Here is a 14,341-nt window from a genome sequence, read left to right as displayed (position 1 = left end):
AGAAAAATGGAATATAGACTGTGATTTAAAAATATTTCTTTGAAGGGGTCCGACACTTGAAGGCTTCTAGGGAGGTCTGCCAGGTAAAGCCAGTGCAGCTGGACACACTCCTGAGCCTGGGTGGTGCTGCAGGTGCTCCCTCAGCACGTCGGTGGCAACAAAACCTTTCCAAAAACGTGATTGTCCATTTTGTGGTGATGCTCCCTCTCCTCCTCGCTCCGTGCAGGGCTCAGGGTGGTTCATGCCCTCAGCACGGGCAGCTCCAGCGCAGTCTCGGTGTGTCTGTCACGGAGCTCCAGGATCGCCGAGGCTGGAAAAGCCCCCCAAGGTCACCCAGTCCCAGCTGTGCCCATCCCCACCTCGTCCCCAGCCCAGAGCCCCGAGTGCCACCCCCAGGAATTCCTGGGACACCCCCAGGGATGGGCACTGCAAACCTCCCTGGGCAGCCCCAATGTCTAATCCGCCTTTCTGGGAAGAAATTCCTCCCAATGTCCACCTGAGCCTCCCCTGGTGCAGCTCAAGGCGATGTCCTCCTCCTGTCCCTGTTCCCTGGGAGCACAGCCCGACCCCCCCGGCTGTGCCCTCCTGTCAGGAGCTGTGCAGAGCCACAAGGGCCCCCCTGATCCCCCTTTGCTCCAGGCTGAGCCCCTTTCCAGCTCCCTCAGCCTCTCCTGGGGCTCCAGCCCCTTCCCAACTCCGCTCCCCTCCCTGGACAGACTCCAGCCCCTCAGTGTCCTTCCCGAACAGAGGGGCCCAGACCGGGGGGGATTCCCGTTCAATTTCCGGGCCGTTGTCCCGCTCTGTTCCCGGGCCCATTCCCGCTCCGTCCCCGCTCGGTTCCCGCCCCCGGGCGGCGCAGGCGCGCTGCGGGCGCAGGCGCGGAGCCCCGCGGGATGCGGGCGCTGCTGCGGCGGCTGCACGGCGCGGCCGTGGCGCTGCTGCTGTGGCGGGGCCGGGCTCCGTCCCCGGCCCGGCCCGCCGCCTCCGAGGTGCTGAGCCAGCACCTGCGGCAGCGCCGCCTGCCCCACTGGACCTCGTTCTGCGTCAAGTACAGCGCGGTGCACAACGACCAGTTCGGCCTCTCGCACTTCAACTGGCCCGTGGACGGCGCCAACTACCTGGTGCTGCGCACCGGCTGCTTCCCCTTCATCAAGTACCACTGCTCCCGTGCCGCTCCGCAGGACCTGGCGCTGCAGGACGCCTTCTTCACCGCCCTCAAGGTGCTCAACGCCGGTGAGTCCGGCCCGGAGCGGCGCCCTGAGGGCGGCGGCCTGAGGGGGACGGGACCGCGGCTCGGACTGGGCAGCTCCTCTCCGTCTCCTTTTGCTTCTCTTTGTCGCTCCTCCTCACCGTCTCCTCTCTTTCCCCTGTCCCTCACCTTCTCCTCTCTTTCCCCTGTCCCTCACTTTCTCCTCTCTTTCCCCTGTCCCTCACTTCTCCTCTCTTTCCCCTGTCCCTCACCTTCTCCTCTCTTTCCCCTGTCCCTCACCTTCTCCTCTCTTTCCCCTGTCCCTCACCTTCTCTCTCTTCCTCGTTCCTCTTTCTCTCCTGTCCCCTCTTTTTCTCCTTTCCCTTCTCCTCCGTCTCTTTCCCCCTCGCCCTTTCTCCTTACTCCTCTCCTCTCTCTCCCTCTCTCCTTTCCCTTCTCTCCTCCTGCCCTTTCTCCGTTCCCTCTCCTCCTTTCCCTCTCGGCCCAGGAGTTCGGAGCCGTGTGCTCCGGCGGGGCAGAGCCCTAACTCGGCCCTGTCTGTCGGGGCTCAGGCCGGGCCGGTGTTGCTCTGGCCGCTGTGACAGGCACAGATCGCCCTGCTGGGATTCACGCCTTTGGCAGGGAGCGTTTTCCAGCTGAAATCCGCCTGCCGGGGAGGAACTTCTGTCCTCTGAGCAGTTCTGGAGCGAAACTCTTTCAGGCAGTGTCTGGCGCAGGAATGGTCAGCCTGCTTGGATCCTAACGTGCTGCCGGAATAGAAATCCTTGTAATAAAAAGGCTTCATCAGCACCTTATTAATATAAAAGTAGATATAGTTAAGTTTTGAAGTATATTATTCCAGAATTTTGGCTGCAGATCCAATGCTTATTTGAACACCACCATGGACAGTGCCAGTGCCATAATATTTCATGCATTCTTTATTTTCGTGTTTAATTTTTTAAAGTTTCCTTTTCTCCACAAGCCTTCAGTGAGTTTTTCAAAACATGTCTGCTGCTCTTAATTTTCTGACCTTTCTAGGCTGATGTAGTGAGAAAATATAATCAAAAAGACCGATTTCTTAGTAACTCCTTTAAATCTGACTTTCTTTTTCCCAGCACCCAGTCACACCTTTGTTTTTCTCACAACTACCCTTCATGTTTCATATTTAAATGATTGGAAAACATGATTAAAAAGGCAATTTATTTCCCTCAGAATCCTGCTTAAGCACCTAGCTTCAAGCATGTTAAATTTGGTGTTTCTGAACTCAGGGCCTAAATCCAGCTCTGTTTTTTCCTCTGTAACAAACAGAATATTGTCTGTAATAGATGGATAAATTGGCAAGGCTAAAACATGTCACTTTAAATATATATATATATATAAACCTTTTTACCCATTGCAGTTCTGTTGGAGCTGGTGGTTTTGACTGCTGATCTGATTTTCCCCAGAGAAGCTTCATGTTGATCTATGGATTCACTGCCTATTTTTTAAATTTCTGCTTTGACATAGACTCCAATAACTTAAGTGGATATTCTGGGAGTTTGGGTTTAGTATTTGAAGATAAATATATATATTTAATCACTAGAAATCATGTATACATGGCAATGTTTCATTTCTTTCATGTTGTTCTCCTCCTGTTTTCTTTTTCTGATAATTCCTGCTTATTGCTGCTTCCTGCCTCGTGTCAACAGGAAAGGTGTTGAGCACTGATTGCTGCATTTAAATAAAGACAAAAGATTTCTAATGCAGCTTTTCCAGGGATACCTTCCCTCTCAGTTCGTTTTGGAGCCCCCATTCCTCGCTCTGAATTTGCAGTTTGGATTTCACTCCGTGTGTGTGTAACGTGTTTTTATCTCTCCTCAGGCATCCCAACTTTGCTGTATGGAATTGGCTCCTGGTTCTTTGCCCGTGTCACAGAGACTGTTCACACCAGCCATGGCCCAGTCACTATTTATTTTCTAAATAAAGAAGATGAAGGAGCCATGTACTGAACTGAATAGCTGTCCTCTGGTGGGTTCTGTGCTACAAATATCTGCTGCCTTTGACTAAAAAAACCTAAAAAATTTGGTTTTTATACGGTGTTCTCATACTCAGTGTGCTGTTTCAGGAAGCTGCCTGGACATTTTGGTCGTGAGAGATTTATTTTTGCAGAGGTGTGAAGCTGAAGAATTAGAATTTCTGAGGGTGTGTCTGGAAGTCAGGGACTGGTGCTGCTGGACAAACTTGTGATCATTTCAAGAGCATTTTATCATTTATCAACTTAGAGAACTGAATTGTAGCCTGTGGGCAAGGAAACTGTGAATGCACTGACATTTCCAGAATGTCCCTGAAAAGATAAAGCTGCTCAGGTGTAGATCCTGTCTAGATATTTCATATTGAATTAATTGTCACAGGTGTAACTGTGTCTGAATAAATCCTTGGCACTGAGTGGTCACCATCACTTGGAAGAGCCTTTGGGGAGGAAAAACCCCATCTTAAAACAAGTGCAAAATGGCTGTATTACATCTCTTGAAATGATATTTAAATAAAATGTCCAAAATTCATTTGGTGCTGGTATCATTTGCAATTCTTGAGCTCCAGATGTGTGCTGTTCTTTTTCTTTTGATTGCTTTATAGGTAAGTACAAAATCTAAGTGATATAGAAGATTTAGCTCCCTGTGCTAATTCACAAATTGCTGGTATTTTTAATTAATGGGGAGAATGAGAAGAATACTACAAGAATATCTCAATTTTTGGATGCAAAATAACTGATTTCTCCAGTTGTAACCAAGCACAGCTTTAGGCACAAACAATGACAAAATGACTTCATATCAGTTGGAAACCTGGGCAAAAAAATAAAAAAAAGCTTTTGGGGAACTGTTTGGATAGTGGAAATCTGGAATTAATGGAAACAGGGAGACCTGTGCAGGATCTGCTGCTGGTGCTGGGATTTAGTGCCAGCAATTAATGCTGTCAGCTCCAAATCCCACAGCTGGTGAGGGAAGTTGGTCATTCCAGCTCTCATGGGTCAAAAAAGAAATGTGAAATGGGTAGGGGCTGGTTTGAAGGGTAATCACTTTTCCTCAATAAATGATTGTCAAGCTATGACTACAGTATAATGTCATTTAAATACTTTTTAACTTCATTCCCGATAACAGAAGTGTTTCCCACTTCGTGAAGCAACACATGTGGCTTTTCTAAAAGCAGCACTGAACACCTTAATCAGAGAAGTGCTTGCACTGTTAAATTTTGGAGACTATTCTTGCCACAAGTTAAATGCCTGGAAGAAGCAGAGATGGCACTACCAGAGCCCTCGTTAATAAGAAAAATTGCAGTTAGCATTTTCCTCGAGCTGATTTTCACTGCAGCCCATAAGTTTAAAGTCAAACACTGCTCATTCACTGCCACAGAGCTCATCAATACCCGGCTGTAAAGGTTTAGGCTCAACACAAGGTTGATAAAATGGTTTTTAATTACCAGACCATAAATACAGCTCTTCAGTGGAGCTGCAGCTCCTCTCCCTGCAGCTCGTTTGATTTCTGATAATGGGCACTGCTGACTTTGCTTACCTGATTTCCAATAAGTGCAGCAGCAGCCCCTGGCCCTGCAGTGATGGGCAGGGCTCCTTGGAGAACATCCCTGACAAACTGCCCTATCGATTGCTGCAGTTCCGTGCTGCTTGCAGCATCAAACGGAGCCCTGAGCTCTTGTTCGATGATCTCACTGTGTAACAATTAAGCAAATGTAATATTTTCTTGTATTACATGAAAATCAATGGACCTCTTGCTCTTGGGAAGTTGATGGTGCTAAAGGATGAACTGGGAGATGTCTGAGGGCAGAGTGCAAATATGGGATGGCTCATTCCTTTCATGAGGGCTCGGGTGGGAGCTCTTGCACTTCTTCAGAGGGAAAATGAGCTGTTTGTAAGAGAGAACTTGAGTTATTAAATCATGAAACCATTTTCATGATGTGTGTCTGTACACCCAGCTGCTCGTTTTCAAAGGTGAGACGTTTCATCTGACTTTCACTCTTGTTTTCCTATAAATACCAACTTCTTAGCCTCTATTTCTTACCACTCAGGTTTTGGCCTGAATGCAAGCTACTGAAGGCCAGGAAGATTTGTAGCACCCTGTCTCAAAAAATTCTGCAGCACTCAGGAATAATTGATCCACAAAATGACCCGTTTGACTTCTGACAGATTTGATTTGCTCTGCCTCCCATTCAAAACGAAGTTCAGTTCCCCCTGCAAGCCTCGCCTTAATTATCTGTTTGCTGATGTTTAAATGAGGGAGGGATGACGTCCCAGAGCTTTGTTTCACCTCTCTTAACTACTCCAGAGGAACGAAACGCCGAGGATCAGGTGGCTCCTCCTTGTAGCACCTCTTTCAATAATAATGATCCTCGTGGGCACCTGAAGCTGCAGGAGCGGCGCTGTCACCCCTGAGCCGGGTCAGCGGGCTCGGGTGTCCCAGCCAAACTCTGCTGCTGTCACTTAATGGGAAATGCAGCTGCTCTGCTGAAAGATCAATGTCCAATAAAGGCCGCACAATCAAATCTTGTTGCAATGATTGAGGTGCTTAATTGCCTTTCAAAGATAAGGTGGTAATCAACACACGTTCAGCTGATCTTTTTTACCGCTTCAATTACACTCTAATGGCAGAGCCAGGGCAGGATCTTTAACTACTTATACTTATTAAATCTTACCTGGCTTCTGAAAAATTACTTAAGCCCTGCAATCGATAAAGCCCAGCTCTTAATTACTATATTTCACTTTTAGGCCTTTTTGTATGCTTGATAAATGTTTCACCTGAGACTCCACGGTGCTAATGAGTTACCCCAAGAAATGCCCTTATCTGCTGCTGTCTCCAAATTGTGCTTAAACATTGGTGGGTTGGTTTGTTTTCCTGAAGTTTTGGGGCTGCTGATGCAAACGTTTGTTTTATTTAAATATTTTTAGATTTAATATCACTCTTTTTATCACCGGTTGATGAACTAGTTGCAGGTGGACACAGTTCAACACAAAGTTCTTAACTTTTTTCCCTACTGTAAATTAATGCTGGATTTAAAGATTGGATTGGAACTCCTAAATATTTATGAATAGTACTCTCATATTGCCTGAAAAATCAGTTTTGGTGCTCTTTTCCTGCTCCCCTCTTTCCCTGGAGCAATATCCAGAGCTTTTCTCCTGCTGACCTTCCATTGACTTGGGCAGAATTTAAATCTGTCCTCACCTTACCTTGTGTGTTGACCTAAATCTCCTCACAAACCATAATTAGAGATCTCCCTGATGTATGTTGTTATTATTGAATGAAATTTAGGTATTTTTTAATAGTTGAATGCCCTTAGGCCTCTGGTTCAGAGCAACTTTTCCTGAAACAAAGGGGATTTTGCTTCATGTATTATTTACTGTGGCCATTTAATTTATATTGGCTTTTGCTGTAACCCCTTAATCATGTTCACTACAGAAAAGTGAGTTAATAAGTCTAAGAGTTGTCTTGATTTCTTTCCCTATTTCTGGAAATGGAAGTCATGATTTAAATTTTGGGCTGTATTTTTCAGTTTAAGTACACCTAAGAACAAGTGTCAGCTTCAGCACTGCAGCCAGGGAATATAGAATGAAAAGGGTCACTAATATATTGCAAGCTTGCTTGAAAGATTTATATGATTTCTAGAAAAGAATAAGATGTTGGTTTTGTATTTAAGTCCTAAAAAGTCGAATACAAACAACTTAGAGGGATTTTGAAAGTAATTGCATCACTTTAAGCACAGTTTATGAGCCCTGTTGTAGTTCATTATAAACCCAATTTATTTCTTGCAGTGATATTAATAATCCTAATAGAATTAAAAGTGGAAAACATGATTAAAAGCAATCCTTCAGACAAAAACCCTTGATCAAGGGAACTTTCAAGTTTAAAATGTAAATATCAGATTAGAACACTGATTTTTGAACAAGATTACAAAGTCAAACCTGTTTTTTTTTCCTTCAAAGAAGAAATGCCATTAGATATGATTGTTACATGCTCAGTGATTCATGGGCCTGCTTATGTACTTTGTGAGATATGAATAATTTAGGAAGAAAAATCACAATAATTTTGTTGTTACTCAAGAATTTATAGGTTGACAGAAAAACAATTATGCAGCCCCTGGAGCTGGTCTGAAGGGGTGCAGGAGCATCATTAACCACACACAGCCCAACTGCTGGGGTTACCTTGTCACTGTGCACCACACAATCTGCTTGTTTGCAAAAGTTATTCATAATTTAGAGCAAAAACTAACTATTTACTCATTTAGCATAAATCAAGTTTACTGTTGTTATGTTCTCTTTCAGTCCAAGGTGGGTTTACTGTTTCAAAAGTTATTCCTGATTTAAAGCAAAAACGAAACATTTACTAATTTAGCGTAAATTAAGTTCACTTTAGTGATGTTTCCTTTCAGTCTGAGTTGGGTTTACTGTGAAAAAAGAGCTTTAAAAGATCTGCTTGAGGCCAGTGAGTTTCCCTGTGAACTGAAAATAAGATGATTTCCTGATATTTGGGTCCCAGGCAATCCTGTTGTATTCCAGAGAAACTGCAGAGCGCCTGGGAGGGGCAGTGGGAGCTGGGTGGAAGCTTGAATGCCGTTTTTAAGGAATCTGAATTTATCCATGGTGCACTTGGTGAGTGTTTCCAGGAGATGCCTTTCAGGGAGGAATATCTTTAGAAAGCCTGGACACTGCTGACCTATTTTTCACCAGCCTGAGGGGATTTAGTTTGCTGCACTCACAGGCAATTGTAAGGGGGAAAAAAGTGAATTTCACCATGATATGTTATTTATCAACATAAAAGTTAGATATTTCTATCTTTCCAAAAAGACAGGAAAATGTGTGTTCCTAAAACAACCATCAGGTGCCATTTTCTCTAGGAAACTGAGGATTTGTCCTTTGTTATTTATAATTGCAGCCTGGAAACTGGTGCAGGGAGGAAGCAGGGATGATAAATTGAATTTGGTGAACCAAGGGCTGGCAGAGAGATCCTGATTCCTCCAGGTGTGTTTTATACTCAGTGTCTGAATTACAGGTAAGGTGGCACAGCACTGGTAATAACAGTATCCCAAAATATTTTCACAGTTAAATGGGAATTATTTGGCCTGTTACATAATAAATACACATTATTCCTAGGTAATACATTATCTACATATTACTTCTATTATATATTATATTATTTTTATTATAATATGATATATTTTGTTATATTATTATAACATTTTAAAAGTATATTATTTATATTATTTATATTTATATAATTATTTTTATATTATATCATTATTATTTTTATATTTGATTTATTTTAAATAAAATTAATAAATAAATAAAATTTAATTATTATATATTATTTATTATTTATTATTTATATTTATATTATAGATATTATTTTATTATACAATATATTTTATTACAATATAATATTATAATATTATTTATATTATATATTATTATGTTATATATATATATATATATATATATATATATATAAAAAATTATTCCTAGGACAAAGCTGGAAAAATTCTAGTAATAATGAGATTATTTGAGATGCTGCTGAGTAGGATCCAGAATGAAATCAGCATTTTCTGCCTCTATCCTTCCTGTGCCTCCTTTTATCCAAAGGGATGAGTGCAGGACTGGAGGAATTGGGAATCCTGATCTTGGTTTTAATTCACTGCTGGGCATTTTCACCCATCCCACACCTGAGAATGAGCTCCCACCTCCCTCCTGAGGCCAGGAAAAGCTGAATCCCCATCCTGGCACTGCAATATTCAGGGGAATATTCAGCTCTTGTTTTCCTCCCTCTTCTTTTCACAGAGTTCTGCTGGAGGGACCCAAAACTCCATTACAGGGTGTTTGTGACTGAGCAAAAATAGAAAATTTCTTGTGCTGGGCAACTTCCTCTGCAGTGGGAATTAACCAAGCAGAAACTTCTTTCCTTACTTTTGGGGTAAATTATCCTGCTAAGCAAATCCCTGGGAGACAGCATTTTCCCATCCTCACGGAGGCTCCTGTGAGATTGTAATGATTTTTTCTCCTCGCCGTGTCAGCATTCTGGCAATAAATATTTATTTCCTGGCGTGGGCAGCTCGGGCTGCTCCCGGCGCTCTCCGGCGGCGCTGGAAAGCAGCAGAGAGCAGCAGCACACTGCGAGTGGCAGCTGCTGGCAGCCACCGAGGGAGCCTCTCCCCCCTCACAAATAAAACCTGAATTTAGGGAGCTCGTGGGCCTCACCATCCTGCAATTAAAGCGCTGACACCTCGTTCCTTTGCGGGTTTGGGGTGGTGTTCCCTTGGGGGAACAATCACCCTTGGGGGTGAACAGTCATTTTGGAGATGTGGTCATAAATGTTGTGTTGTGTGCATTTTGGTGGGGAAAATCAGGGGTTTAATTATTTAAATTATTTTTTTAATGAGGATTCTGGAATCCTTGTAGTGGGAACTTGAACTTTTTTAAGGGCAGAGGAGTCTTGGGCTACCCCAATGCAGAACTTCAAGAATATTTTATATTAAAAAAAAATCAAGGATTGTGTTCTCACAACAGCAATTTCCCCCACCATTAAAGAATAATATATAAAAATAAATGTTGGTGACATCTCATAGCAAAACTTCTGCAACATGATAAAACAAATATCAACTATTTGATTCAAATGGCGCATTTCAAATGAAAATTTCTGATTAAACTTGGGTTTTAAAGAAGTCTGTGGCAAAACCAAACCTGTACCAATAAATATATGCTCAATGTGCTGTACTTCTTAAGATATAAAAACCCTTCAAGTTTGATTACACAAATCAGAATGGGGGATTAAGGTTGTGATTAGCCCTGGAAAATCGACGTAATATTTATGCAAATTTGGCAAATTGAGTTGGTTTTCCCCATAGTCTCATAAATGAAGAAGACATTTTAGAAAAATTGCAGGTCTATAGAAATTCCATCATTTTGTGTCCTATTCTTTAAAATTTAATAGAAAATGACTCTGATTGAAATGGAGCTGAGTGAGAGGTACACAGGGACTGCAGGTAAAAGGTTCATTTGAGCAGAAAGATGTCTGTGTGGGCACCACCAGTCCCTTAGATCCTTAGGAGCTGGGGCTCTATTAATTTTTAGTATAGGAACTAAATTATAAAGTTATTGAACAGAGAGAGAATTTATCTCTGTTAATGGCCATTGAATTTTTTTTTTTCCTAAAGCTCAAACAAAGTAGAATCCGAATATGAAGAAGCTTGAAGATGTTTCAGGAATTAAATATACCTCCCATTCCCCCCCTGTAAATTGATAAAATAACTCAAATAGTCCAGTTTGTCAGAGATGATAATGTGAGAGAGTGTGATAAAATGCACGGATCAATAGCCCACAATTGAGATTAATGCTGTTCTCTTAAAAAAAAAAAGAAGTGGATTGTTTTATGCTGCAGAGCTGTGCGAAGCAGAGAGCTTTCCCTGTGACTTGTGGCAATGAAAAGCTTGTTTGAAAAGCTGAATTTGGGGTTTTGTGATGGCAGAGCTGTCAAAACATTTTTTTTTTTTTGTGGCTGAGGTGAACAGGGATTTTCTTCCATCAGGAAGATGGAAACTGTGGTTTGGACCGAGCTGGTTTCAGCTGCATCCCTGACAGACGGGGGGAACTCGGAGACAGCAGAATCGTACCTGGACATCAACCCCGGAGAGCTGAACGTGGAGGAGCCGTGACATGTGTGACACTGTGTGACACGTGTGACACTGTGTGACACTGCTGGCACAAGGGCCCCAGCCCTTCCCTGACTGCTCCTGCACGCCTTGGGCTGGCCCAGTGCCATTCCCAGCGCCCATTCCTTATGCCCATTCCCAGTGCCCATTCCCAGAGCTCGTTCCCAGAGCTCGTTCCCAGTGTCCATTGCCGGTACCTATCCCAGTGCCCATTCTCAGTGCTCCATGCACCCATTCCCAGAGCCCATTCCCTGTTCCCATTCCCAGAGCCTGTTCCCAGTGCCCATTCCCAGAGCCCATTCCCTGTTCCCATTCCCAGAGCCTGTTCCCAGTGCCCATTCCCAGTTTGCTCCGCAGGGACACCGAGGCAGGGATGGGCAGAGCCGGGCACGGAACGCCGAGCCCAGCTCTCAGCCAGCACCGCAATCCCTTTACCCGTGTCCCCGAGTGCCACACCGGGACATCCCCGGGCACTTCAGTGACTCCCCCAGCTCCCTGGGCAGGTTATGGCAACGCAGTTGGCACGGCGCGGAGTCTGAGTTTTTGTTCGCATTTGTGTTCGTGTTTGTGACGGGACAGCGGGAATCCCGGCCCGGCCCGGCCCGGCTCGATGTGCCATTTAACTGCGCTTTTCCTGTCAAAACATAAGGCACGGAAAGAGGAAAGCAATTACCGCGGAGCCGGGCCCGCCTCCTCCCGCCCATGGCGCCGCCTCCCCTTCCTCTTCCCCTTCCTCCTCCTCCTCCTCCCGCTGCCGCCGCCGCACATCCCCTCCTCCCGGGGCTCCGTTTTGGTTCCGGGGCAGCGGCTCCTTCCTGCGGGAGGGCGGTGCAGGCTGTGCCCGGCCCGGCCCGGCCCGGCTCGGCCCGGCGCGGCGCGGCGGCCGCAGCATGTGAGCCCGCGGGGCGGGGATGCTCTGGCTGCTCTGCGGCCCCTGCGGCGCCATGGACAGCCAGGCGCTCGTCATCCGCATCAAGATCCCCGACGGAGCCGCCGTGGACTGGACCGTGCACTCCGCGCCCCAGCTGCTCTTCAGGGATGTGCTGGTGAGTGAGTCCGGCCGGCACCGGGACCCCCGAGCCGGGCCGGGAGATGGCACCGGGACCCCCGAGCCGGGCCGGGAGATGGCACCGGGACCCCCGAGCCGGGCCGGGGGATGGCACCGGGACCCCCGAGCCGGCCCGGGGGATGGCACCGGGACCCCCGAGCCGGCCCGGGGGATGGCACCGGGACCCCCGAGCCGGCCCGGGGGATGGCACCGGGACCCCCGAGCCAGCTGAGGGGATGGCACCGGGACCCCCGAGCCGGCCATCAGGAGATGTCGCCATGCTCCGCTCCGTGCGCCCAGGGTGTCTGAATCCCTCCCTGGATGGCAGGAGGTGGTTTTGGGGTGTGTTTTGGCGGAATGTTTAACGGGAGAGTGGTTTTTGTCCGTCCCGGGCCAGCGCCGGCGTTGCGAGGTTTCGGGAGGATCCTGCAGGTGCCAGGCAGGGGCATCGTGCCCCGGTTTGGGCTGGAGGGAACCTCTAGAGTCCCCAAATCCGGGGACACCTCCGGGTCAGGGACACCTCCGGGTCAGGGCATTCCCTCCTCCGTGCTTGGGAAGGAATTCCCTGATCAGGAGAAGGGTGGGCTCTGCGCCGGGGCTGGGGCCACAGCTGCTCGTGTGGCGTGTCCCCTCCCGGGCTGGGGCTCTGCTCTGCCTCCTGGCCCTCAGCCCCTTCCTTCCCTGCTGTGGCTTTGTGTCCGTCTGCACACAAGGATGCTCTGCTTGCTCAGAAATGGGAGTGAGTGTTTGTCCTGCTCAGAAATGGGAGTGTTTGTGTATCCCCTTCAGAAATGGGAGTGGGTGTTTATTGTTTGTCCCACACAGAAATGGGAATTTGTCCCACACAGAAATGGGAGTGGGTGTTTGTGTATCCCCCTCAGAAACGGGAGTGGGTGTTTATTGTGTATGCCACTCAGAAATGGGGTTGGGTTTTTATCCCCCTCAGAAATGGGAGTGGGTGTTTATTGTTTAAACCACTCAGAAATGGGGTTGGGTTTTTATCCCACTCCCCCCCAGCTGTGTCCTTAGCCCAAGGAGCAGCTCAGGGTGCAGGTGGTGCTTTCTGCAGCCTGCCCTCACCTCTCCTCCCCGGGACTCTGTGCCCCCATTTCTCTAAAGAAAACCTTCCCATATCACCCCTCAGGTGCATGTTCAGTTTTTACTGCTGTTATTAACTCTGGAGAGAGATTTTGCAGGTGTCTTTCAGGGGGTTGATCCTGTGGAAAGGACATGTGGGGATGGAGGGCTGGGTTGCTGGAAGATGCTCAGTGTTGGTTGCAGAGCTAACTGGAAGGGATGACAGAAATCCCAACTGTCCTTTTCCCAACATTTACCATTATTAATGACTTTCTGTAGATGGAGGAGTGGGAGCAGCACCTTTGACAAACCAGGGAGGTTTTTGGGAGGGGCAGTTTCCCCTTGGTGGTTGGGCCCCTCTGTGTCCTCAAACAAAAGTGGAGCAAATGAGTCTGGTTTTATCCAACTCTGCTTCATGTTTTCATTCGGTTTTTTTGGGGTTTTTATTCCTGAAATGAAGTGAAATTACCCCTGATTCTTGGATTCTCCTTTGCCATCCCAGAATTATTGTGAATTCACGTTGGTTATTTAACAGTAAGTAGAGACACTGTGGCCAGTGGGTGAGAGGATCTGGAGCGGGCTGCTGTTCTTGTCCTGTCACACCTGTGGGCCTGATGAGAATTTCATTTATCCCCTGTCAGGCTGCTGCAGTCAGGTGTTGGTGGTTGTGTTTCAGGAGGTGCCACCACAGCATTCACCTGGACTTAATTGGTGAGATAAATACAGGAATGAAATGAAATAAAATAAATGAAGTAAGGCTCCAATCCACTCAGGAGTGGTGGGTCAGATAAATACAGGAATGAAATGAAATAAATTAAAATAAAATAAATGAGATAAAGCTCCAATCCACTCAGGAGTGGTGGGTCAGATAAATACAGGAATGAAATGAAATAAATTAAAAATAAAATAAAATAAATAAAGCTCCAATCCACTGAGGGGTGCTGGGTGTGTGGGGGGCAGGAGTGGGGCTGCCCCTGCTCTGTGCCCTCAGGGTGATTGGCCTGGCAGGAGCTCCAGGGCCTTTCAGGAGTTCAGTTGCTGCAGGAGCAGTCCGAGAGCCCGGGGAGATCCAGGGTTCCCTGTTGATCACTGGGGAGCAGCATCAATCCAGGGGTGTCCCCCGGGAGTGCCCGCGCATTCTCAGGCTCTGAGCGATCCCTGTGGGGCTGCCTGGGGCTCCCCAGCTCCATCCCATCCCTGTGCCCCTGTCCCAAGGGGGTTTTGGGGACTTTCTGTCCTGCTGGAGCTGCAGAGCCACATTTGGGACCAGCCCCCAGCCAGGGGCACGTCCCAGAACTTGCACCCATGAGAGCTGATTTAGGCTCCTCTTCCTTCAAGGTGGGTCC

General features: G+C 46.9%; 2 protein-coding genes across 6 annotated transcripts in view; both read left to right on the top strand.

The window, feature by feature from the left end:
- Window positions 1–852: 852 nt before the first annotated feature.
- On the top strand, window positions 853–10,578 carry CUNH15orf61 (chromosome unknown C15orf61 homolog). Of its 5 annotated transcripts, none has more exons than XR_011681426.1 (4): window positions 859–1,233; window positions 3,050–3,196; window positions 8,104–8,189; window positions 9,003–10,578. XR_011681426.1 is itself a non-coding variant. In XM_071441148.1 (3 exons), the coding sequence occupies exons 1-2, from the start codon at window positions 894–896 to the stop codon at window positions 3,175–3,177; spliced, it is 468 nt and encodes a 155-aa protein (XP_071297249.1). In that variant the 5' UTR covers window positions 860–893; the 3' UTR covers window positions 3,178–3,196; window positions 3,294–3,729. The 5 variants fall into 5 exon arrangements, 3 of the variants coding, with proteins under 3 accessions (XP_071297250.1, XP_071297249.1, XP_071297248.1); XR_011681425.1 differs by having other exon boundaries at window positions 8,104–8,220; XM_071441148.1 differs by lacking the exons at window positions 8,104–8,189; window positions 9,003–10,578 and adding an exon at window positions 3,294–3,729 and having other exon boundaries at window positions 860–1,233.
- A 1,043-nt stretch (window positions 10,579–11,621) lies between these two features.
- MAP2K5 (mitogen-activated protein kinase kinase 5) overlaps window positions 11,622–14,341 on the top strand; it is a 119,077-nt gene continuing 116,357 nt past the window's right edge. The window contains exon 1 of the mRNA XM_071441140.1: window positions 11,622–11,916. Coding sequence (XP_071297241.1) covers window positions 11,782–11,916 — 135 coding nt within the window. The 5' untranslated portion in view covers window positions 11,622–11,781. The remainder of the gene's footprint in view (window positions 11,917–14,341) is intronic.

The sequence above is a fragment of the Agelaius tricolor genome, unplaced genomic scaffold (assembly GCF_023055355.1).
Source record: "Agelaius tricolor isolate 1412-34295 unplaced genomic scaffold, bAgeTri1.0.p SCAF_16, whole genome shotgun sequence".
Lineage (NCBI taxonomy): Eukaryota > Metazoa > Chordata > Aves > Passeriformes > Icteridae > Agelaius > Agelaius tricolor.
Note: the sequence above shows the minus strand (reverse complement) of the source record. Positions and strands in the feature narration are given on the sequence as shown.